At 34.4% G+C, this 21,257-nt stretch overlaps 15 protein-coding genes and 3 pseudogenes across 18 annotated transcripts, besides 2 other annotated features; 13 read left to right on the plus strand and 5 right to left on the minus strand.

The window, feature by feature from the left end:
* Positions 1–611: part of a mobile genetic element that runs on past the window's edge.
* A 705-nt stretch (positions 612–1,316) lies between these two features.
* Positions 1,317–21,257: part of a mobile genetic element that runs on past the window's edge.
* TVAGG3_0463730 (uncharacterized protein) lies at positions 2,593–2,955 on the plus strand (the record flags this gene model as incomplete). The annotated part of the gene is made up of 1 exon (XM_051235182.1): positions 2,593–2,955. The coding sequence occupies one exon, from the start codon at positions 2,593–2,595 to the stop codon at positions 2,953–2,955; it is 363 nt and encodes a 120-aa protein (XP_051093006.1).
* TVAGG3_0463740 (uncharacterized protein) lies at positions 3,221–3,544 on the minus strand (the record flags this gene model as incomplete). The annotated part of the gene is made up of 1 exon (XM_051235183.1): positions 3,221–3,544. The coding sequence occupies one exon, from the start codon at positions 3,542–3,544 to the stop codon at positions 3,221–3,223; it is 324 nt and encodes a 107-aa protein (XP_051093007.1).
* On the plus strand, positions 4,556–5,290 carry TVAGG3_0463750 (phage tail repeat-like family; the record flags this gene model as incomplete). The annotated part of the gene is made up of 1 exon (XM_051235184.1): positions 4,556–5,290. A coding segment is annotated over one exon (735 nt), but the record flags the coding sequence as incomplete, so codon positions are not given.
* Positions 5,371–5,523, minus strand: TVAGG3_0463760 (uncharacterized protein; the record flags this gene model as incomplete). The annotated part of the gene is made up of 1 exon (XM_051235185.1): positions 5,371–5,523. One exon carries the CDS (start codon positions 5,521–5,523, stop codon positions 5,371–5,373), a length of 153 nt encoding a protein of 50 aa, XP_051093009.1.
* Positions 6,345–6,746, plus strand: TVAGG3_0463770 (uncharacterized protein; the record flags this gene model as incomplete). The annotated part of the gene is made up of 1 exon (XM_051235186.1): positions 6,345–6,746. One exon carries the CDS (start codon positions 6,345–6,347, stop codon positions 6,744–6,746), a length of 402 nt encoding a protein of 133 aa, XP_051093010.1.
* TVAGG3_0463780 (uncharacterized protein) lies at positions 6,766–6,921 on the plus strand (the record flags this gene model as incomplete). The annotated part of the gene is made up of 1 exon (XM_051235187.1): positions 6,766–6,921. One exon carries the CDS (start codon positions 6,766–6,768, stop codon positions 6,919–6,921), a length of 156 nt encoding a protein of 51 aa, XP_051093011.1.
* TVAGG3_0463790 (phage tail repeat-like family) lies at positions 6,940–7,524 on the plus strand (the record flags this gene model as incomplete). The annotated part of the gene is made up of 1 exon (XM_051235188.1): positions 6,940–7,524. The coding sequence occupies one exon, from the start codon at positions 6,940–6,942 to the stop codon at positions 7,522–7,524; it is 585 nt and encodes a 194-aa protein (XP_051093012.1).
* Positions 7,570–8,399, plus strand: TVAGG3_0463800 (uncharacterized protein; the record flags this gene model as incomplete). The annotated part of the gene is made up of 1 exon (XM_051235189.1): positions 7,570–8,399. A coding segment is annotated over one exon (830 nt), but the record flags the coding sequence as incomplete, so codon positions are not given.
* TVAGG3_0463810 (DNA/RNA polymerases family) lies at positions 8,752–9,699 on the plus strand (the record flags this gene model as incomplete). The annotated part of the gene is made up of 1 exon (XM_051235190.1): positions 8,752–9,699. A coding segment is annotated over one exon (948 nt), but the record flags the coding sequence as incomplete, so codon positions are not given.
* TVAGG3_0463820 lies at positions 10,180–10,841 on the plus strand (annotated as a pseudogene). Its single transcript has one exon. A coding segment is annotated over exon 1 (662 nt).
* On the plus strand, positions 11,203–12,117 carry TVAGG3_0463830 (organellar and viral DNA polymerase type B; the record flags this gene model as incomplete). Its single annotated transcript, XM_051235191.1, has 1 exon — positions 11,203–12,117. The coding sequence occupies one exon, from the start codon at positions 11,203–11,205 to the stop codon at positions 12,115–12,117; it is 915 nt and encodes a 304-aa protein (XP_051093015.1).
* On the plus strand, positions 12,540–13,041 carry TVAGG3_0463840 (annotated as a pseudogene). Its single transcript has one exon. A coding segment is annotated over exon 1 (502 nt).
* Positions 13,241–13,694, plus strand: TVAGG3_0463850 (KilA, N-terminal/APSES-type HTH, DNA-binding family; the record flags this gene model as incomplete). The annotated part of the gene is made up of 1 exon (XM_051235192.1): positions 13,241–13,694. A coding segment is annotated over one exon (454 nt), but the record flags the coding sequence as incomplete, so codon positions are not given.
* Positions 13,758–14,134, plus strand: TVAGG3_0463860 (annotated as a pseudogene). Its single transcript has one exon. A coding segment is annotated over exon 1 (377 nt).
* Positions 15,110–15,702, minus strand: TVAGG3_0463870 (protein of unknown function, DUF4106 family; the record flags this gene model as incomplete). Its single annotated transcript, XM_051235193.1, has 1 exon — positions 15,110–15,702. A coding segment is annotated over one exon (593 nt), but the record flags the coding sequence as incomplete, so codon positions are not given.
* TVAGG3_0463880 (uncharacterized protein) lies at positions 15,739–16,153 on the plus strand (the record flags this gene model as incomplete). Its single annotated transcript, XM_051235194.1, has 1 exon — positions 15,739–16,153. A coding segment is annotated over one exon (415 nt), but the record flags the coding sequence as incomplete, so codon positions are not given.
* Positions 16,210–16,629, minus strand: TVAGG3_0463890 (protein of unknown function, DUF4108 family; the record flags this gene model as incomplete). Its single annotated transcript, XM_051235195.1, has 1 exon — positions 16,210–16,629. One exon carries the CDS (start codon positions 16,627–16,629, stop codon positions 16,210–16,212), a length of 420 nt encoding a protein of 139 aa, XP_051093019.1.
* On the minus strand, positions 19,878–20,216 carry TVAGG3_0463900 (protein of unknown function, DUF4106 family; the record flags this gene model as incomplete). Its single annotated transcript, XM_051235196.1, has 1 exon — positions 19,878–20,216. One exon carries the CDS (start codon positions 20,214–20,216, stop codon positions 19,878–19,880), a length of 339 nt encoding a protein of 112 aa, XP_051093020.1.

Here is a 21,257-nt window from a genome sequence, read left to right on the forward strand (position 1 = left end):
TTCAAACAAAGTTTCTCCCATTTAGAGAAGGAATAGGAGCCTACCAGGCACTGATATATAATCAGTGCTTTGTAGGCTCCTATTCCTAATAGAAAGTTCGAAAACTCGGTCGCAATTGCATCTGATTGCGACCGAGTTTTCGAACTTTCCCGAGGGAATTGAAGGGTGAGAGGTATATAGTATGCCTATATGCCTCTCACCCTCCAATTCCTTCTCTGAAGCTGGGAAATTTTGTCAAATGTTAAACTATTCAGACAAAATTTCCCAGCTTCAGAGAAGGAATAGGAGCCTACCAGGCACTGATATATAATCAGTGCTTTGTAGGCTCCTATTCCTAATAGAAAGTTCGAAAACTCGGTCGCAATTCATCTGATTGCGACCGAGTTTTCGAACTTTCCCGAGGGAATTGGAGGGTGAGAGATACATAGTCTATCTATGTACCTCCCACCCTCCAAATCCCACTCTAAATGGGAGAAACTTTGTTCGCATGTTATCTTATTCAAACAAAGTTTCTCCCATTTAGAGAAGGAATAGGAGCCTACCAGGCACTGATATATAATCAGTGCTTTGTAGGCTCCTATTCCTAATAAAAATTTGAAAACTTTGGAGCATTTGATTATTGTATTTTGTCAAGAGAAATTCAACCCTGCGAAGTGCCAGTTCTAGACTGGTGCCTCGCAGGGTTTAATTTCTCATATTGGTAGATTTTGATGTTTTTATATTAACAAAAACGAATGAAAAAGATTTGCTTATATAAGAGGAAACTCTCTATCAGAGGTGCTGAATTCAGGCATTCGCATCTGATAGAGAGTCTCCTTTTATATAAGCGAATATAAAAGAATCTATTCTTTTTTGGAGCGTATTTTCAAATATTGAATACTTATGAAAAGTGTTTTTCCTAAAAATTTAATATAATGCTTAGCACAATATATAAAATTAAAATATCTATAATTATTTTCTATATCACACTTTTCATTACACCTTGAAAAGTGTTCTCAAACTCTATTTTTTTAATTATTTTTTAGATATATCTCAAGTGTGATTATTCAAAAACTCATATAGACTATATTTATTTTTTTCATTCAAAAAATTATATGAGAATCTCAAATTAACTTTCAAATTTTTTATTTTAAAAGCATATTAATAATCATATTTTAAGATACTTTTTCGCCCAAAAAATAATCGTACTTCCTCGACGATTAATAGGCTCTCAATTTCTATCGTTGACACTACTTAGCATGCAAAAATACTGAATTCCAAAAAATCTTTTCAAATTCAATTCACATCTGATTATCAAACTTTATTTTCTATGATATAAAAAAAAAAAAAAAAAAAAAAAAAAAAGGTAGTGGGGCTTCCAGGCACTTCGTGCCCTCTAGCCCCGAAGATGTTTAGTATAAATGAAGTTCTTATATACGGGTCTTCCAGGAGCTTTTCACAAATTATATATGTTTTCATGTTTTGTCAAGACTTCTTCGTAAAATCAGACAAAAATAATGTTTAGGGTAGAAGGTTAGATATAACCTCTTTTCTAACCTCTTTTCTACCCTCTTGAATTTTCAAGACTTCTTCGTACATGTTTTGTCACTTTTCTGTCACTTTTCGGGTAAAAACATTTTTATTATATATATAAAATGAATTTTACAAAACCACCGTTACCCTTCTTTGGAAATAAGAGTAGATGTAAAGATATTCTATTGAGAGAACTTAAGAAACTACCGAATGGTCTAACATTTGTAGATTTGTTCGGTGGAAGTTTCTATATATCTCATTTGTGCCATACTGTATTTCCTGACTCAAAGATTATATGCAATGACTTCGACAACTATATGAACCGTCTCAAACATATACCAGACACAAACAAAATATTGAAAGAGTTAAAAGAAAAGATACCTATAGGTAAGATGGAACGTATACCATTAGATAAGAAAAATACTGTCAGAGAGGTTTTGAAAAAAGCAGAGTATATTGACTGGGATAGTATATCTTCTAGACTATTGTATAGTGGTTCTATAAGAGTTCATGACATTGAAACACTTATGTCAAAAGTTTTATATCTTAACTATACAAAGGTTTTCAAAGAGAACATAGAAAAATATACTGAGGGTATAGAGTTTGTGAGATGTCGTTGGACAGAGTTGTATGAAAAATATAAAGACAAGGAAAATGTTTTCTTTATAGTAGACCCGCCGTTCTATAACACATATGATTTTCAATACCAAGTAGACTGGACTTTGAGAGACTCTTTAGAAACTTTAGACGTTTTACATAACCATCCATGCTTTTACTTTACATCCGATAAAAGTGGTTTGGAAAGTGTCATGAGATGGTTAGAGGACATACATGACTATGATTTTAGATACGATAAGATAGAATATGAGAGAGGTCCTATAAACCGGAAAAAGTGTCACAATAAAGAAATTTTATTGGTAAGTAAATGTGGTTTGAAATAGGACTACTTGTTTTAGGTTTTTTCCATTGTGTCATTTACTTATTTGACGTGGCAGAAAGATATAGAGAATATGAAGATGAACCAATGTCTGCAAATGTTCAGCATATGTACTCGTAAGAGATATTTTTATCTAATATTAAATGGACGCACAGAACTTAGCGAATGCACAGCAACCTGGACAACCAAACCCAGAGAATATTCCAAATGAAGTTAGAATACAAACTGCAATGGCAAACTATGGTCAAGTGCCAACAGATGTACAAATGCAAACTGCCATGTCAAATGACGCTGCGTTAGGCTTACCACCATGGTATGCAAATATGAGATGGAAAGAGTTTTATACAAACCCTGAAGTGGGATATAAACAACTTTATGCAGATGACGCGAACACAGGAGTTGACCCAGAATATGTTTTCTACCAGAGGAGAAACAGAATGTATGAGCTCCAGTTAAAGAATGCTATGGAACTCAACAGGAAACGTAAGAGACTAGGCGGACATTAGATTTTTACATATAGTAAAATGGGTTTCTTCAGTAAGATAGGAAACTTCTTTCGAAATGTTGGAAGAGGTATATGGAATGGAATAAAAACCGTAGGAAGAGGAATTTGGAACGGTGTCAAAAATATTGGTAAAAGAGTAGGTCAGTTCGTTGGTATTATACCCAAAGACCCTGAACCAGAAGAGCAAGCTCCTGTTATACAACAGCCTGAACCTGCACCACAGTCTAGTTGGCAACCAAATCCAACACCTCAACCGTATTAAAAAATTATATTTTTATCGTTCGATAGTAGTTGTATATGAAACTAAGTTCTAAGTAAAACGCATGGTATAATGGAATTATTCTTTTTCTTCCATCTGTAGTAAACCATACTTGAAAGTCTGAAATACTTCCACTTGGTGGTTCGTATAACTTTGTAGGTTTTTCGTAAAAGTCATTTGCCAAGCATAAGAAAGAGTTTTGAGCGCCAGAAAATGAAGCATGAACAATAATAGCAGCTGGGTCGAAAACATCTTTAAATAAATATGGTTCATCTCTTGCATATCGACTGTAAATATTTGCTAAAGGAAGTTTGACTTTCTGATTTAACATTCTTTGCAAATAATACCATGACATTGCAGTGAATTCTGTATATATTTGTTCGTCTTTCTTTGGATTGTCTTCGTAGATTTGAAATGACACTTGTGAATTTTGTTTGTCATATACAATTCTCACATAAAGTGTGCTCTCGGTATTTGCATATTCATCAGCATATTTTGCATAACATGAATTTATTTTATCTTCTATATTTTTTAACGCAGTCTGTAGAGAAGATGAAAGGTCAACTTGTATTAGCTCAATTTCTTCCCACATTTTTCGTTTCCCTTCAGATATATAATCTATATGAAACCTTACAATAAATGGAAAACTTTTATCTTCTACAGACACAAACTTCATTCTACGAAAGCCAATAGCTTTTGTGACAGATGGGTCTCTTAGCCATCTTAATGGGTAGTCAAAACGATAGCCTTCATGCTTTACGGTCTCTGTCTCAAACTTTTGACCGACATTAGTAAAAAGTTCATCTAATGGTTTAGTTGTAGCAACTCTTGAATTTTCTTTTTCTATTGGAAGCATATTTTATCTAGAATAAAAATGTCAAATGAAACAGCGTCTATGAGAGAAATACAACACAACCGACAACTCATTATGCAAGCTCTAAATAAGAACACAACAAACTTTTCAAACTATTCTAAGATATCTGAGTCATTGAAAGAAGGAAACTTAAAACTGACATTAAACCCAATGACAGATGAGTTTCTATTTCAAGACAGTAAGAACCATACTGTTTGTATAAATCCAACAAAAGGAACTTTAAACGAGAAACCTATAGATGAACTTCTTTTGAAGGCAGATGTTGACAACAAAGCTGACAAAGAGTATGTCATTGAAAAAGTTCAAGAAGAACATGACAGAGCAGATGCAACATATGCAACAAAAGCAGATGTTGACAACAAAGCGGATAAAACATATGTTAACGATGAGTTAGCATATGTGGCTAGTGCATTAGATAAGAAGGCAGATAAGGAATATGTGGATGAAAAAGATGAAGAAATTAAAAAAATGGTTGAATGGTACCATGAACGGACATCGAAGATTTTAGAAGGTAAAGCCAATACAGGGTGGGTTTCAGGATGTTTAGACCTTAAAGCCGACAAAGAAACTGTAGATATGTTGACACAAACGGTTTCAAGTCATACCAGAGGTTTAATGGAAGATGGACAACAGTTGAAAGAGCTTGAGAAAGGTGTTACAGAGTTAAGGAATACAAAAGCAGACTCGACATGGATAAAAGGATATGTAGATGCAACAAAAGAGTATATTTTCACATGGACAGAAGGAACATACCCACAAAAATATCATAGACATAGCATCTCTGACGTAAATGAACTTGAAGAAAAGTTATATAAAAAAGCAGACAAAACAGAGCTTCAAACATTAAAGACAGAAATACTTCAAACATTATATCCTATAGGCTCTATTTATACGTCAATGAACTCTACCAGACCAGAAGTAGTACTTGGTTTTGGAACTTGGACTCAAATAGTCGACAGGTTTTTGTATTGTGCAAACTCTTCAAAGGAAACAGGTGGAAGTAAAACGATTTCAGGTGAAAATTTACCTGCACACAGTCACTACATAGATTTAAGTACATCTCAAGCAGGTTGGCATAAGCATAGATATTGGGATTGGTCAGGAATGACAAAAGGTAAAGGATATGATGTTAAAGACGAGGTTAAGTTTGCTATAAATTGTTACTGGAGTGACACTCAGGGAGAAGGAAACCATACACATCGCGTTACAGGATAGCAAACAACGGGACAAAGTAAAGACTACATGCCACCTTACATGACAGTTTACGCATGGTATAGAAATGCTTAGTCGTCATTTTCAACTTCTTTAGCATATTCGTCAGGAGTTGTCTTATATTTGTTAGGAACTGTCTTTGAAAGTATACCACCTTGAACCTTAACAAGTTTGAAACGAGGTCTGACAATAGTAGTTTTATCTTCTGCTTGCAGTCTGTACATTTTGCCATGTTTGCCTAAAACTTCATAATATTCTCTTGTATACTTTCTTCTATTTTTACGAACACGAATATGAGTACCTGTCGAGTTCCCATTGTTGTCATAGTCAATAGTATTTTCATATGGGTCGCGTTTAGGTATTTCTATTTTTACTTTGTCACCTTTCTTAAGTTTGAAGCCTGGCATTCTTTCTTGTTTGTCTCTTTTGACTAAACTATTAAAATATAGTCTTTCTCTAAGTCAGGGTTGTTTTTCATTTCTTCGGGGAATGGTTTCCCAAACCTTTTTGTTTACGGCTATTGTAAATATTTAAAACTTGTCTCATCTTTGCCATGGAGAAGTGTCTATATTTGTCGTCATATGACATTTCATCTACCTCACCACCTTGTGGTTGATTTAAATCTCTTAAGATTTTTATACAACTGTCAATGACACCAAGAGCAGAATGGTTTTGGTCGACAATGAAATATTGGTTTACATTTTTTGAACGCAGATAGTTTTTAATATCGTCTGATTTGAAAGAACTTTCACAGTCAGATGTCAGTTTTGTTGGATGGTATTTGTCAACAAATATTGTCAAAGCAGTTTTCACATCTAAAATATTTTTGGACCATAATGGTATGGCTTCACAGTATCTTGTGTTTTGACCGACAAATATTAACCAGTATGGAGGTCCATCTGTTCTAACTCTCGGAATGTTTTCCAAGATATCCATAAACCAAGCATTTGGTGTTGAACTAAAGATTTTTATCATGAGTGCTTTCTTTGTTGCCTTAGAAACATAGGGGTCCTTGTTTGGATTCGTCATTTTTATCCTATAAGAAATGGGTTTATTTGGCGCATTAGCAGGAGTTGCATCCAGATTTTTACCCGCAGTGGGAACAATAGCCAGAGGTGTATTTGGAGTTGGAAGGAAGATTTTGAGTACATTAGGTATACTTAAAGAGAAAGCACAACCTATTATACAAACTGTACAGAAAGGTTGGGATGTAGCACGAGATGCAGCAAATCTTATTCCAAATCCTGAAACAAGAGGAAAAGTTCAAGGATGGATGGACAATGTAGGAAGACAAGCAGGAAACTATTATAACAAAGCAAATGACTACTATAACCAAGCAGGACACTATATGGACCAAGGTGAAAGATTCTTTAACAGAGGATATAACCATGCACAACAGTGGGTAAACAACAACCAACCGCAACCGCCTCAAACGTGGGGAATGTAAAATTTTTTACTGAGATGAAATGAACAATACAGCATTGAGACAAATGGGTTCAAGATGGATTTGTCGACTTCCAGCAGTTACACAACCACGTGTTTGTCAAGTTCTTCCTATACCTCAGGAAGTTTTAGACCGACTTAAAAAACCTAAACAACCAGTTGAAAACAAAACAAACTAAAATTTTTACTGAGATGAAATGACCGAAGAAGTTGAAACGGTAGATTTGACACCACAAACAAAAAGTTCAGAACCATTGTCAAAACCTGTCAAAGAACTTACAGATGAAGAGAAAAATTCAATAATAGAAAGTGCCAGGTCTGGAAATACAAACCCTAACTACAAAGTCACTTTTCATAGAAATGGAACGGCTAGTATCTCAAAAAAGAAACAGACTCTCACAAATAAAATATTGAAGTCTGAAGGAGTTTATGAGACAACAGATGGGAAGGTATTCTTCACTGACCAACAGTTCATTATAGAACATCTCATTGACTTAGAGTCGAAATATTCTAAACTTTACAACAAACACAAAAAGTTGAAAGGAAAACAAAAACAGATGGCATATGATATTTATGAAGATGTTGACGACACAACCATACCTGCAAGTGAAGTAAAGTCAGAGGAACCGAAAAGTGACGAAAAACCGATAGAAGAAGAAAAACCAAAAACTGAAGATAAACCAAAACCAAAGTTTAGTTTCCAAACTAAACCAAGTCAACCTTCATTAGCTGGTATGGGTTGGCGTCAAAGACTTATGGCAGCCGGTGGTTACGTAAAGTAAAGAAAAAAACATTTTTTTATTTTTATAAAAATGCCCCCGTATAGAATGGATAGAAGGTCTGCTAGAATAAAAGCAGAGTTAGAAAGATATGGTTGGAGAGTTTCAAAGAAGTTTAAATATAGGAAGGGAAGACCCATAAAAGTCTATGACAAATTGTCTGGTCTTCGCTATGAAATGGACTTAGAAACAGCACGCGCAAATTATCCAAACAGATTAGAGAGGTTAGAAGAAGAACGTCTTATGGACATGCCTTTCGATGTTAGTGAGCCTCAAGTTGAAGGACACGACGGCTTTGCCAGATTCTACTGGAAACATGACGAACAATTGCATCCTTTGAGAAGGAAAAAAGGAAAAGGTGAAGACGCACATGCTCCCATGGAAAGAACAAGATATGCATATGAAAAGTATCGTGAAGTTAGAAGTCAAATTACATCTGGTCGAACCTTTACAGTAAACTTTGACGAAGGAAAGAACAAAGAAGGCTTCATGGGTGTACTTGCTGCCATACAAGACGGAAATAAGAAAGGATACAATCTCAGACTAACCGTAACAGATTTAGATGGTCATATTTACTATGCACATGGCAATGTCACAACAGCCGCACAACTTCTTGACGCTTTCAAGACTACAAAGAGAGAACAAATGGTTGACTCCGACTCAGACATTTTGAATGCAATTGAAGGAATTGCAAGTGTAAAATTTGAATGGTACCAACCTAACCCTCAAGCAGTCAGACAACATGCTGGATACTTCCCGTTCATAAATAAGTCTGACATTGACTTGACAAGGTATGGAATTTACAATTCAATTGAAACAATTGTCAATGAACCTTGTATTCTTACATGTCTCAGGAACTCTGGTCTTGTTACAGATGAGAAGATGAAGTATCTTGAGTCATGTGTGAAGACAAGGTACATTCTCAGAGGTCAATTGTCAAAAATTGCACCGTTGGCAAATGTCAATATCCGAGTCAACATACCTACAGCTAAAGGTTCTTCACATGACGACTATGTTGTTGACAAAGACTTACCATGGTTGAAGATTGTAATTTTCCACAACCACTTCATGTTGAACGAAAGTCTTATGTTCGGAAAAGGTAAGTGCAACATTGTCAGAGCTGTTAACATTCTTTTCGAGAAAGGTTTGTTGGAACCAATTCCAGATGACAAGCTGACAGAAACTTTTGTACCAAAAGATGAAACAAACTTTTCATTGTTAGCAAGACCAAAAGTTGTTCCAGACAAAGTTCTAGTACAAAAGAAGTACACAATTCCAAAAGGAGTTGGATTGTTCGGATACCAACCTGAACCAGAAGAACTTCCAATGAGGTTGCAAGAACTTCAAGATGCTATAAACAAACTTCCATTGAGACATCCAATTGACGTCAAATTGTATTGGAGAGCATCTGAGTTAGGTCAGAAGGTTTTATATGAAACAGGTTGCTTCGACGATGTTTATGAGATAACAGGAGAAGTTTCTCAGAAGATAAGAGACTCACTTGAATTTCCACAAACTGGACCAATTGGTTGCGACAAGTTCGACTCATATGAAAAGATATACTATGTCGACCTTAACGCTGCATACATGAGGTTTGTCCAATATATCCCGACTGGAATTCCAAACGAAGACGGTGAGTTCCCAGGAAGGAACTATACAGTTGGAAAAGTCATACAACAACTGTATGATATTAGGAAAGCTTCAAACCCCAAACTTGCAATGACACTCAAATTGCTTATGAATTCGACATGGGGATATTCCATTAAGAAACCTCAAGAGATGAAGAGTAAACATTATGAGAAGGTCGACAACTTTGTTGAAAGGTTTTCTCCTTTTGTTTTGAAGTACGAATTCACTCAAGGTCAAAGTGGCTTAGTAACCACAGTAAAACCTATTGTCGAACATTGGTCCTACCCTCAGTTCGCAAAGGCAGTCCTTGACAACTACAACAAATTTTTCTCCGAGGTCAAATCCAAAATTGTGGTTTACTATGAGAACATCGACGCACTCATGACGAACGAAGAAGGCTATAACAAACTCATTGAAATGGGAATGGTCGGTGAAAAGATGGGCTGTTTTAAGCTAGACAAGGTATTTTCCGAAGTTCATGTTCTCTCCAAGCGTAAGTACTGGGGTATACTTGAAGACGGCACAGAAATAAAACATTGCATGAAGTAAAAAATTGCATGAAAAGGCATACCATTTTAAAACAGTATATTTTTACATATATTAAATGCTTCAGGTTGAAAAACAAAGAACAAAAGTAGCAGATACAAAACCGTTAGACTATATCTTTACAAACGCTGGTAGGACTATATCAGATGAAGAAATTTTATCTCGAATTGTCTTTCATATATAACTACGGAAAAGTGCTGAAAAAGTATTGAAAAAAGAGGTGGAGCCAAAAATGGCTCGACCTCAAAACAAGCATTTTGTGAAGAATATACCACCCCGCGGAATTCCGCGGGGTGCTTTTTATACAAAATTCAACAGGTGAATTTTCATGAATTTCCTTAAGATAGAAAAAGTGAGTTAAAATGAGATTTTTATCGTTGTGGTCCGACGGTTAAGCCACAAACGAATGTCCGACGGTTAAGCCACAAACGAATGTCCGACGTACCACCAAAAAATATTTTTTATTTTTATTGTAAGAACAGTATGACAGTCGAAGCAAAAACGTTCACGAACAAATCTAATGGCGAACATTCACAAAAGGCACTTACAACGGTATTGAAGTCTTACGTAGAGACAAGGATGGTTATATAAATGCAACAAATATGTGTCAGCAGTTTAGGAAAGACTTTAGAAGGTTGTTGGAAAATAAGTCCTGGGAAGAGTATTTTAAGGCATTTTGTGAAGAATATACCAACCCGCGGAATTCCGCGGGGTGCTTTTTATACAATGTTAATGCAGGAATTCCCGATGAAATCAAACAGGTTAGAGGAATGTATGTAGACCCAAGACTCGTAAACTATATTGCAATGTGGGCTTCTCCAAAATATTGCATAGCAGTTGGAAAAATTATGGACTCCATAGACAAGAAAGTTCATGAGAAATTAGATGAAGAAGAACTTGAAGATACAGTAGAGAATGCAAAACCTTTGTTCGAAGAAGAAGTTAGAAAAATGCATGAAAAACAAATAGAACATGAACGTGAGATATGTTCTGGTTATAGAGATTCTCCATACGAACTAGACCAATGGGAACAAGAAGATTTAAAGAGAGAATTTAGAGAATATGAACTCGCTAAGATAACATTAGAAGCTGCAGAAAAGAAGTTAAAAGTTTGGGGTCGTTTTGTACAAAAATATTGTGAGTAAATGAACCATTTTTTTCGACAAAAATAATGTTTATGTTAGAATGTTAGATCTAACATGTTTTCTAACCTCTTTTCTAACATCGTAGAAAACACACAAAACTCTTGAATTTGTCAAGACTTCTTCGTAAATGTTTTGTCAAGACTTCTTCTTCGTAAATGTTTTGTCAAGACTTCTTCGTAATGAGCGTAAAAGACCCAAAAATAATGTTTATGTTAGAATGTTAGATCTAACATGTTTTCTAACACGTTTTCTAACATCGTAGAAAACTCTCGAAATTCATGAATTTTGACACTTTCACAAAAAACATAAAAAATAAAGTTAGTTTTTTAAAAAAAATATTTTTTATTTTTATTGTAAGAACATGTTAGCAACAACAGCACCAAACTCGTTAGTCATGAACCCAACTTCAATGTTAGTAGAGATGAAAAGCTTCATTCCTTCTTCATATACTTTCGAAACAAAAATCCAGAAGATAAAGCAAGAACTTTTAACAAGTAATTTAGACTGTAGTGCGAAAGATGAAACAAATGAACAGTATCTTTATGAAATGCAGGATATTATTGACCATTTACCTAAACTTCCTGAAATCCAACAACAAAAACTCACTATTCCAGAATTCGATGAAATAGAAGTCAAAGCAACTGACTCAGTAGAAATAAAGAAGTTCATACGAAAGGTAAATTATGAATTCCTTGGTTTTCATTGCAACCATAAGGTTATGGACAAAGATTGCGACATGGTATATAAGAACATCTCTGACCTTTACAAATCCGAAGAATTTAAGACCTACGACAACTTTGTTTCGTTAGTTGCAAAATGTGTTTGGGAAATAAGAGATAAAGATAGTAGGGGTAAGGTATGGAACGAACAAATAAAACCCGCTATGTTCGAGATGAAGAGAGCAATTGACGCCTTGGTCATACTTGCAGGTAAGGTTTCAGAATATAACGCAAAAATGAACCCGCAATGTTCAAAATGTAAAGCAGCAATGAGGAAATATAACTACTCCGTCAAAGAGATAGAACGTATGCGAAACGACTATGCAGATTTAAAGAAAGAAGCAGAAAAACCAGCAGAAGATAAAATGAACATGTTAGAATTTCTAAACAAAAACTATCCAACCGCTAACGATTTCCTTCTATCTGACGTCAAGAAGAAATATAAAGAAACTTTCGGCATTGTGAAAACATTCGATGTACTGACAGAAGAAATTGAAGCCACGAAATTGTTTAGAGTCATGAACCATCGCAACATATACCATGTAAAACGCTTGTAAATAGTTATGTTAGAAAACATGTTAGAAAACATGTTAGATCTAACATTCTAACATAAATTATATTTTTATTGAATTCCGTATGAAATTTCATGAAAATTCAAGAGTTTTAGACCATGTTAGAAAACATGTTAGAAAACATGTTAGATCTAACATTCTAACATAAACATTATTTTTGCTGAAAAAAATGACCAAATTTCATGAATTTCCTCATATGTTTGCTACCCTCGGAAAACCGAGGATAGAGATTCCATTCGAAAATCGTAAAAAATTGCGACCCGCGGAAAACCGAGGAACGCCTAAAACACATGAAAATCGTAAAAAAATGACCAAATTTCATGATATAACTGTATCTTTTATACAAAATAAAATTAAAGTTAGTTTTTTTAAAATATTTTTTTTTATTTTGTATGTAAGAACAGGAAATGTCAAACATTGAGTTTGAAACAGTTAGAAAGATAGACAATGACACCAAAATGGTTAGAATTGGTGATTTAAACGTAAGATACTCAAAGAAATACAAAAAATATTCCTTGTCAGACATTCTAACACTATCTGAAAAGAAAACATCCCACGACTGGGTTAGAAATGCTTCTACTCAGAAAATTTTGACAAAAAATCCTGAGCTTATGATATCGGTAAGATTCTATGGAACAAGAACATATCTTATAGACAAAAGTCTTATACCACTAGTTTTGTTCTGGATTGACCCAGTTGTTGGATATAATTTCATAACATATGGTTCATTCGATACGGAACGTTGCAGTGAAGGCTTACTTTACATTGTTCAGAAACCGAAGGACTTCAATACAAAGAGATATAAGATAGGAAGAACATTTAATATAACTCAAAGATATGACAGTATAGTCAATAGAGTTAAGGTTGCGTTTTTAACGATATGAGAGCTGCTGAAACAGAACTGCTTGAAAAGTTTGAGAAAATGTATGGTGCTCCCACGAAAGGTAAAGAAACGTTTGAAGTAGATGAGATAGATAGTGCTATAAAATTATTTGACGAAGTTGCTGAAAAATACATGTAAAGCGTTTATTTTTGGTCTTTTGTGAAAGTCAGAAAATAACGCTAATTTTATTTTTTTTATTTTTTTATTTTGTATGTAAAGACAGATATGTCAACAACCGAGAACACAACAACTGCTATCGTTCATGAAGCTATAAATGAAGAATATGAGTGGGTTCAGTTTAACAAACAACTCCGTCTCATTCGTTCGGTCAAAGATGACATGTACCAAATGCAAAGTATTTTGACAGCATGTTTTGCTCCAGATACTAAGAAACCACAAGACTGGTTTAGGAACCAAAGCACACAAGAACTTTTGAGCGAAGCACAGCGAGACATACTTTTTTCTGAAAACAGTGAAGAACAGCGACTACGAGAAAAATCTTACTCGCCAAAACTCTATGAAAACAGTGAAGAACAGCGAGTAAGTAAAAAACCCCAGTCGCCAAAACTCTATGAAAATCGTGAAAAATTGCCAAATGGTTTGAGAGGATATTATGTTCATAGACTTCTCGTAAATAATGTGGCACAATGGGCTTCAGCTCGCTATTCATGGTATGTTTGTAAACTTCTTGACGAACTTCATAGACAAGAACGCGAAGAGCTAGAGAACAAGCTTGAAGCAAAAGACAAAAGCATTCAGAAAAGAATACCACGTTCGGTACCAAAAGGTAAGGAAAAGAACTATAAGTATATGATTTACACTGAAGAGATGGAAAATGAAGAAGACAGAGATATGGTTATGTTGCATTTAGTCAGAAGAAACAACAAAAGCTTTTACGACCTTGCTAAGATTTACAAATCTGACAGAAATTGGTTCTATCGCGAAAACTTACCGATTTCAATGACACCGAATGAAGATGTGAAACAAATAGTTCAAGATACTTTACCTCAAACACACTATGATATGAAAGGTTGTACAATACTTACCTTCAAAGAAGATTTGCCGCTACTGAAAGAAAAAATAACAGAGTATTTTGACAACTTCAAACAAGCAGAGTAGATGAACCATTTATTTTTCAAGCTTGACACCAAAGATGGCTCAGGTAGCTCTATAAGGTAAATTGCCTCATCTGCTGGGTCTATGTCGGTCATTGTTTCAAGACAAGTCTTTTACTTTTTCAAGACAAGTCTTTTATTGTTTCAAGACAAGTCTTTTACTTTTTCAAGACAAGTCTTTTACTTTTTCAAGACAAGTCTTTTACTTTTTCAAGACAAGTCTTTTACTTTTTCAAGACAAGTCTTTTACTTTTTCAAGACAAGACCCGTTATTTTTCAAGAAATTTTTGGTGTAAAGTTCTCAAATTTGAGAACAGTGGTCTTGATTTCAGACGATACCCGTACTTTTTCAAGACAAGTCTTTCACTTTTTCAAGACAAGTCTTTTACTTTTTCAAGACAAGTCTTTTACTTTTTCAAGACAAGTCTTTTACTTTTTCAAGACAAGTCTTTTACTTTTTCAAGACAAGTCTTTTATTGTTTCAAGACAAGTCTTTTACTTTTTCAAGACAAGTCTTTTATTGTTTCAAGACAAGTCTTTTATTGTTTCAAGACAAGTCTTTTACTTTTTCAAGACAAGTCTTTTATTGTTTCAAGACAATGTCCGACGTTCCTCTTCCTGAATGCCTTCCAAAGCCAGAAGAACCGACAGCCCCAGCACCACAACAGACTTACTAAGACTAAACACTTACATTTTTCAAGCTTGACTTTTTACAATTTGAACTTTGTTCGCGTAGATATGAATTCTGAAAGAAGTATGAGGGTCTTGTATGACTTTGTACTTCTCCCATAGTTCATGTCTGTCAAACTTACCTGCCATGGACTCTTTCATAAGTTCCATGAAATCGTCTTCGGACAATCCAGGGAAAAGTATAATGTCAGTAAGTATTCTCTTTACATCCTTACTTAAACTCTTTGCTGTCTGTACACAAATGACAACTGAGATGTTAAAGTGTCTGAGCTTCTTAAGAATTCGACACATATCTTGTTCTCTATTCTTTAACAAAGGATGAGAAGCAAAGTCATCTAAGATAAGAAGACATCTGTGAGGGTAAGTCTTCCAATCGTAAGATTGCAATTTCTTCGAAATGTATTCTATCTCTTTCTGTTTGTTTCTGAAGTGTTTCTTCTCTAATATTCTCTGCATTTCCTCATTAGGGTCTTTAAACTTAGAATTTATATACTCATTTATAGCATTATACTTCAAAACTCTTCTTTGGTACTTCTTTATCCAATCTAACAACTCAGAGTCTTTTATACATACTAACTTAGACTTCTTTATAATATCTTTGAACGAATTGACGGTTTGGTCAAATTGACCAGAAGTACTACAAATGACAACTAACTCATAGAATGGGTTCTTCTCATCTAGTTCTTGTTGTTGTGCAGCCATTTTAAGATAAGTGAAAGTCTTACCCGACCCAGGTGGTGCAATTAGACCTGTTATACCATTCTGAGCAAATAAGAACTTGTCATGTATAGGCTTTATCTGAGCATTTTCTAATTTCTTCTTGTTCTTCTTCAAAACATTCTCAAATTTCTTGTCAATGTCAGCAAACTTTTTTTCTAACATATTTTTAGAAAAATTAAAATTTTTATCTTTTAGAAAATGTCTAGCGATTTCGCTATCTATATTCGAGACAAACTTTTTGACAGCAAAACATCTGTCGACCATAAAATCTTACATAGTGTAAACAAGAAAGGTGAATTTGTTCTAAAGTTCTGTTTCTGGGAATATGACAAGAACCATAAAACATTAGGCAGAGAAGTCTTTAAGTTTGTCAATGACAGACTTGTTGACAGAGATGACGCCTCTTGGAAAGATGAAGTCCAACAAAAGTTCTTAGAATGCAAAGAAGACACATGCGCTGTTCTTGAAGATGAAATAGAAAACAGAATAGAAGAGCTATTAAAGGACAAAGAACTTTTACATAAATATGGTTGCGCCAAATTTGACATAACTCCACCAGAGAAGAAGAAGAAGAGAGAGAAGAAAGAAAAGAAAGTAGAAGAAGAGAAGAAAGAGCCAGAGCCAGAGCCAGAGAAAAAAAATTTGACATGTAAAAATAAAATTTTATTTTTAGAACATTTCTGGGTCAATGTCAATGTTCTCTTCCTCTTTAGGAGCAAACACTGGCTTAGACTCTAAAATCTTTTTACCCAATTTACCTTGAACTTCTACAACTTTAGACTCATAATATTCATAGTCGTCTGCTTTCTTTGGTTCATAAGGTATAACAAGTTTGTATGCTTTGCCTTCTTTAAGGTTTGAGAACCTTCTGTCAAAATTTTCTTTGACTGCTAACAAACCTTCTATGTCTAAGTCTTCAAATTTCGCACCATTTTTAGTCACAATAGCAAACTTAACTGGTTCGATGTTCCAAACTTTGCTGAATGAAGACTTTTCAAAATGGTAGAAGTAAACATTCAAATAAGCGAATGGGTCTAGTTCTTCTTTGACTTCTGTCATGTACTTGTTGACTGAAATATATTTCGTCATCTTTTCTATCGGATAAAAAAATATTTTTTTTAAATTTACTCAGAAAAATTTTTCTTTGTATATACGCCGTTCTGTATGTCTAAAAGATTTTTGACATTTGCCAAGAATGTTCGTTTAGACGCTGCCATATAACCATATTCTTGACAATATTGTTTATATTCATCGTACAATGACCTTTCATCTAAACACTCAAAGTTAGTCTCATCTATGAACAGTTCATATACACTCTTGTTTGCTTCTAACAATGTTTGTCTCTCTTCGGTATATGGAATTTGTCTTGGATTGAACTTTGAAATATCTAATGTCATGAAATATGAGAACAAGTGGTTGTAAAGTTAGGTGTCAAAGTTTCTGCTAAGTCGTCAAAATATTCTGTATCTTGCATATGAGAATCTGACGTTCTGACAACTACATATCTTCTGTCAGAACTTTCTAACTTCATCGGAACAGTATTGTTTGAAACCATAATGAAGTTTTGCAACATTTTCCAAACTCTTTGGTCTTTATACTTTCTTTCAACAACTCCAACTTTGTCTGTTATAAGACTCTTCAAAGCATCTGAGTTCAAAACTTTTGTTGTATCTATACTTTGAAGTTCATTGCAAACTATAAGTTTCATATTCTCAATTGAAGAGTTAAATTTACCGCAGATGTTTTTCTAAGTTTGTCATATTCGGATTCGAATAGCCCTCTAACAGTTTGCATAAGATATCTGTAAAGAAAGTGTTCTTACCTGTTCCTTGTTTTCCAATTATAATGAGAGCAGTTTCATTTTTAGCACTTGGATATTGTAAGATGTTTTGCAAACCAACATAAGATATACTCATAAACCTTTTCGTTTCCATTGCATATAATTTCTTTGACATGGTCTAACCAAGCTTCTATAATATTTCTTTCCATTCTACTTGTTCGTATTTATATCCAGTGAAGATAGAATAGAAGTTTGGAGAAGGTGTATAGAACTTTATACCTCGAACTGAAAATCTTCTAACTTTGACAATAAGATATCCCAAGCATCTAACATCTTCATGCCAACTTGTACGACTTTTATTTTCTTAAGTTTCTGTCTACATTCTTGTTCTGAAACTATTGTTGCTCTTGGTTTGTTAAAGACAACATCCCATTCTTTCATGACATAACATTCTGGGGCAGAGTCGACATAAATGACTAAACGTTTCAAATTCTCGACTGCTTTGTTATAGTCTCTAAATGGACACATATTTCTGAAGGCTTGGAAGTCATAAAAATCTGAAACATCTATTCTGTACATTTTTATAAAAATAAAAAAAATATTTTTTTTATTCTTGAGCTATTTGTTGCATTTGTTGTTCTTGAGCTATTGTTGTTGAAGTTGTTCTTGTAGTACAATACTTTCACAGTTGCATCTTCCAATTCGAAACTTTCTGCCGTCATTGACAAATACATAGGACATAAAATTTACAGGAACAAAGTTTTGCGTCAACTAATGTCAACGTTATACTTGCCAAAGTGTTTGAGTTCACTAAGGTTGAAAAATTCTGCATTCGAATGAACAATAGGCAAACCAGCAGAGAAAGTATTGTTTATACGCATAAGTATCTTTTGGTCATAATAGTTTCTGTCGACATTCGAATAACACTTTGAACCTAAGTTTGAAAACAATATATAAGATTGGTGTACTTAAAGTCAATGGAACAGACATTCCTTGTATGACACCTTTTCCTGTTATAGGAAACTGTTGGTAGTAAAAACCAGATATAAGTTTTGTATTATAGCTCATATTGTTTATAGTAAACTCAGTCGGACATCCAAACATAATGAAACCTGCTCTAGTTGCAGCACATGTTACATCCGTCCTTAAAGTATTAATAAGTCAACAAAACCTGTTGGTGGTATATCTGAGTAAGTATCTTCAAAGAAGTATTTTTTTTACCATTCACAACAACAAAGTCTTCTGGTGTCAAAAGAGCAAAACAAGCTTTAGTCGTCATTGTGTTTAAGGTTAGTTTACAATATCGTCCTTGAGGACTTTGTAAGTTTGTTGTTATAGAATTATATGACTCAGGGTTTTTAGTCGTAATAGTATAAACCATTGTGTCTTCTGCCATTTACATATATTTAAAAGTTTTTCTGAAAGTGGAGAAGAACTTCATCTAAACTTTCACATGCGTTTCTTGAAGTTCTCTGTCTAAGAAGTTCAAATATTTTGTAAAGACATAGAACTTTCCTTTGTCTACACGAACAAACAAAACAGGGTCTTTCATATCGTTCAAAAGTGTGTAAAGTCCTTTACATGAAATAAAGTCTATATTATTTTTCTTCAAACATCTTTCAAGAAGTTTTGACATTTTACTTAGCAACTAAATTTTTAATGAAATGTTTGTGGTCGTCAAATATTTTTATGACGTCTGGGAAACTATATTTTAAGTTCAAACGTTTCACCTCCTTTCATAACGTATATCTTGTCAATGACATTATATGAAACACCACAGCAAGCAATGTCGGGTTCTATTTCTTTGATGTTTATATCGTCTGCCTCTGTCAAAAGTTTCAATAGTTCTTTCAAAACTTCATGAGGTGCGATGACATATGAGTTCACTTTTACAGGGTTGTGTTCGACCAAGTTTAACATTATACCTAAAGCTTGACAAATCTTCTCCTGAGTTTTAAGTTTGTCTTTAAGTTGTTGGTAGTCGTTTCGAATATCTGCAACAGAACTTAAGTCTCTGCTAACTTCAGGATATGTTGGTTGTTCTTTTACAGGAACTATTGTTATACCATCTTCGTCTTCGTATGGTTTCCCCACTTCAACATCTCTTTCTTTGACATTGACAACAACACTTTGACTGTTTGTTTGAGTTGGTGAATTTAAACTTCACATCTGCCACCGCCATTAAACCTTTTGAAACACTCACGCTTCTATTTTTCGGAAATGACATTTTACTTAGAATAAAAAGATGGACGTATTTGAGTATCTCTTCGAATTGAAGCAAAACAAAGTTTACACACACAAACAATACAAGTTCATTGACAGAGTAGTTCTTTACACAAACAATGGAAATGTTATAGAATAGCAGTCTTTGCTGAACCAAAATATTTTCATAAAGCAAAGAAAGTTGGTATAACCGAGATGGTGAAAGTTCTTGAAGCAGACAAAAATATAACAACAAAACTGACCGATATTTCTAAAGGTAAGTTTATAATACAATATTATATCAAAACTGGCGTACTGTCAATATTTGACGGAGAGAAGTCAGTTCAAGAACAACTTACTGACCTGCTGCCAAAATCTGCTCGATGGAAGCTGTCGTTATGCCAATCTGAGGAGCCCCAGCAGGTTTCATCGAACGAATCTTCAAAAGAGCATCTTCCGTGAAAAGTGCTATTGGTTTTGTAAACTTCTTTGCTCTCAGTTCATCTGGACCGTCTCTGTCACCAGTATATTGTATTTGAACTGTACCAACAGTTGAAATACCACCCATAAAGTCTTCTGAGTCAGCAAATGGAATGCCAAGCCAAAAGTTTGAACGGTCTCCATTTGTATATTGAGTTTTTTGACCTCCTGTATGAGTCCATACTTTCACATATGGCATAATAGAACTTTGCATTTCAGGGTTAATGGTTGTTGTGAAGTTGTTGTTAAAGTTCATAGCATCTAATGTCAAGTTGTATGACCTCATATCTTCAACTGTAGAATATTCTTCTCTTGGATAATATTTGCCATCTATGTTTATATGATATTTAATACCAGGGTTGTAGAAACAAGAATAGTCATTTATAGTTCGTTGAACAGTACAAACATAGTATCTGCATGTTTCATTGCAGTTGTTTAAAGCAATATCCGTTCTTGCACCTGGGTCAGCACTTTGGTTTCCAACTTCACCTGCAAAGTCTTTGACAGATATTTGGTGTATAGGGAACATAAGTGGAACTGCAATATATTTGGCAGCTAAAGCATTTGAAATATCTGGGTCCAACATATAGACTGCAAGTCTGCTTTCTATTCTCTTGCATTCAAACTTTTCGCATGTAACTTAACTGGGTCCCAAGCATCTCCAGCAGCATTGAAATAATAGTTTACTTCAGTGTTGAGGTTGAGAAACCAAAGTCTAAGTCAACTTTGTCTTTGCAAAAGTCACAGAACTTGGCTCCACCAGTTCCAGCTACAGCAATGCTGAATGGGTCTTGTGTTGGTGCAATGACTAAGTTATTTTTTGCTTGGAGTAAGTTCGATAGAAATTTTTCCTGCCCAGTTTGGCAAGTATCTTAAAAACCTGAAGATGAGGAAAGATGACAAAGGAACTCTAAGTTTCAGTTTACTTTAGTGACAGCATTTCCATCTGAACCAGAAAGGTTAACATAAACTCCTGGAACGTTAGGTCAAGTCTTCTTATTTTCTCAATAGTTGCATACTGGTCTGTTTGTTCTCTAGCTTGTGGTTGTACTGAGTTTCTCAAAGCGAACCATTCATAGTTTGCCCATGTTACTGTTTGAACTAAGTCAGAGTTAGAATATATCTTATATCCATGAAAACTTCTGGAGCATATTGGTATCCGACATAGAAAATTCCATTGCAACCTTTCTTGTCAGACAACTTGGCAGAAGGTTTTATTTCAATGTCTTGTTCCACGTATAAGAATGAGTTGTCA

Source organism: Trichomonas vaginalis, chromosome II (genome assembly GCF_026262505.1).
Source record: "Trichomonas vaginalis G3 chromosome II, whole genome shotgun sequence".
Lineage (NCBI taxonomy): Eukaryota > Parabasalia > Trichomonadida > Trichomonadidae > Trichomonas > Trichomonas vaginalis.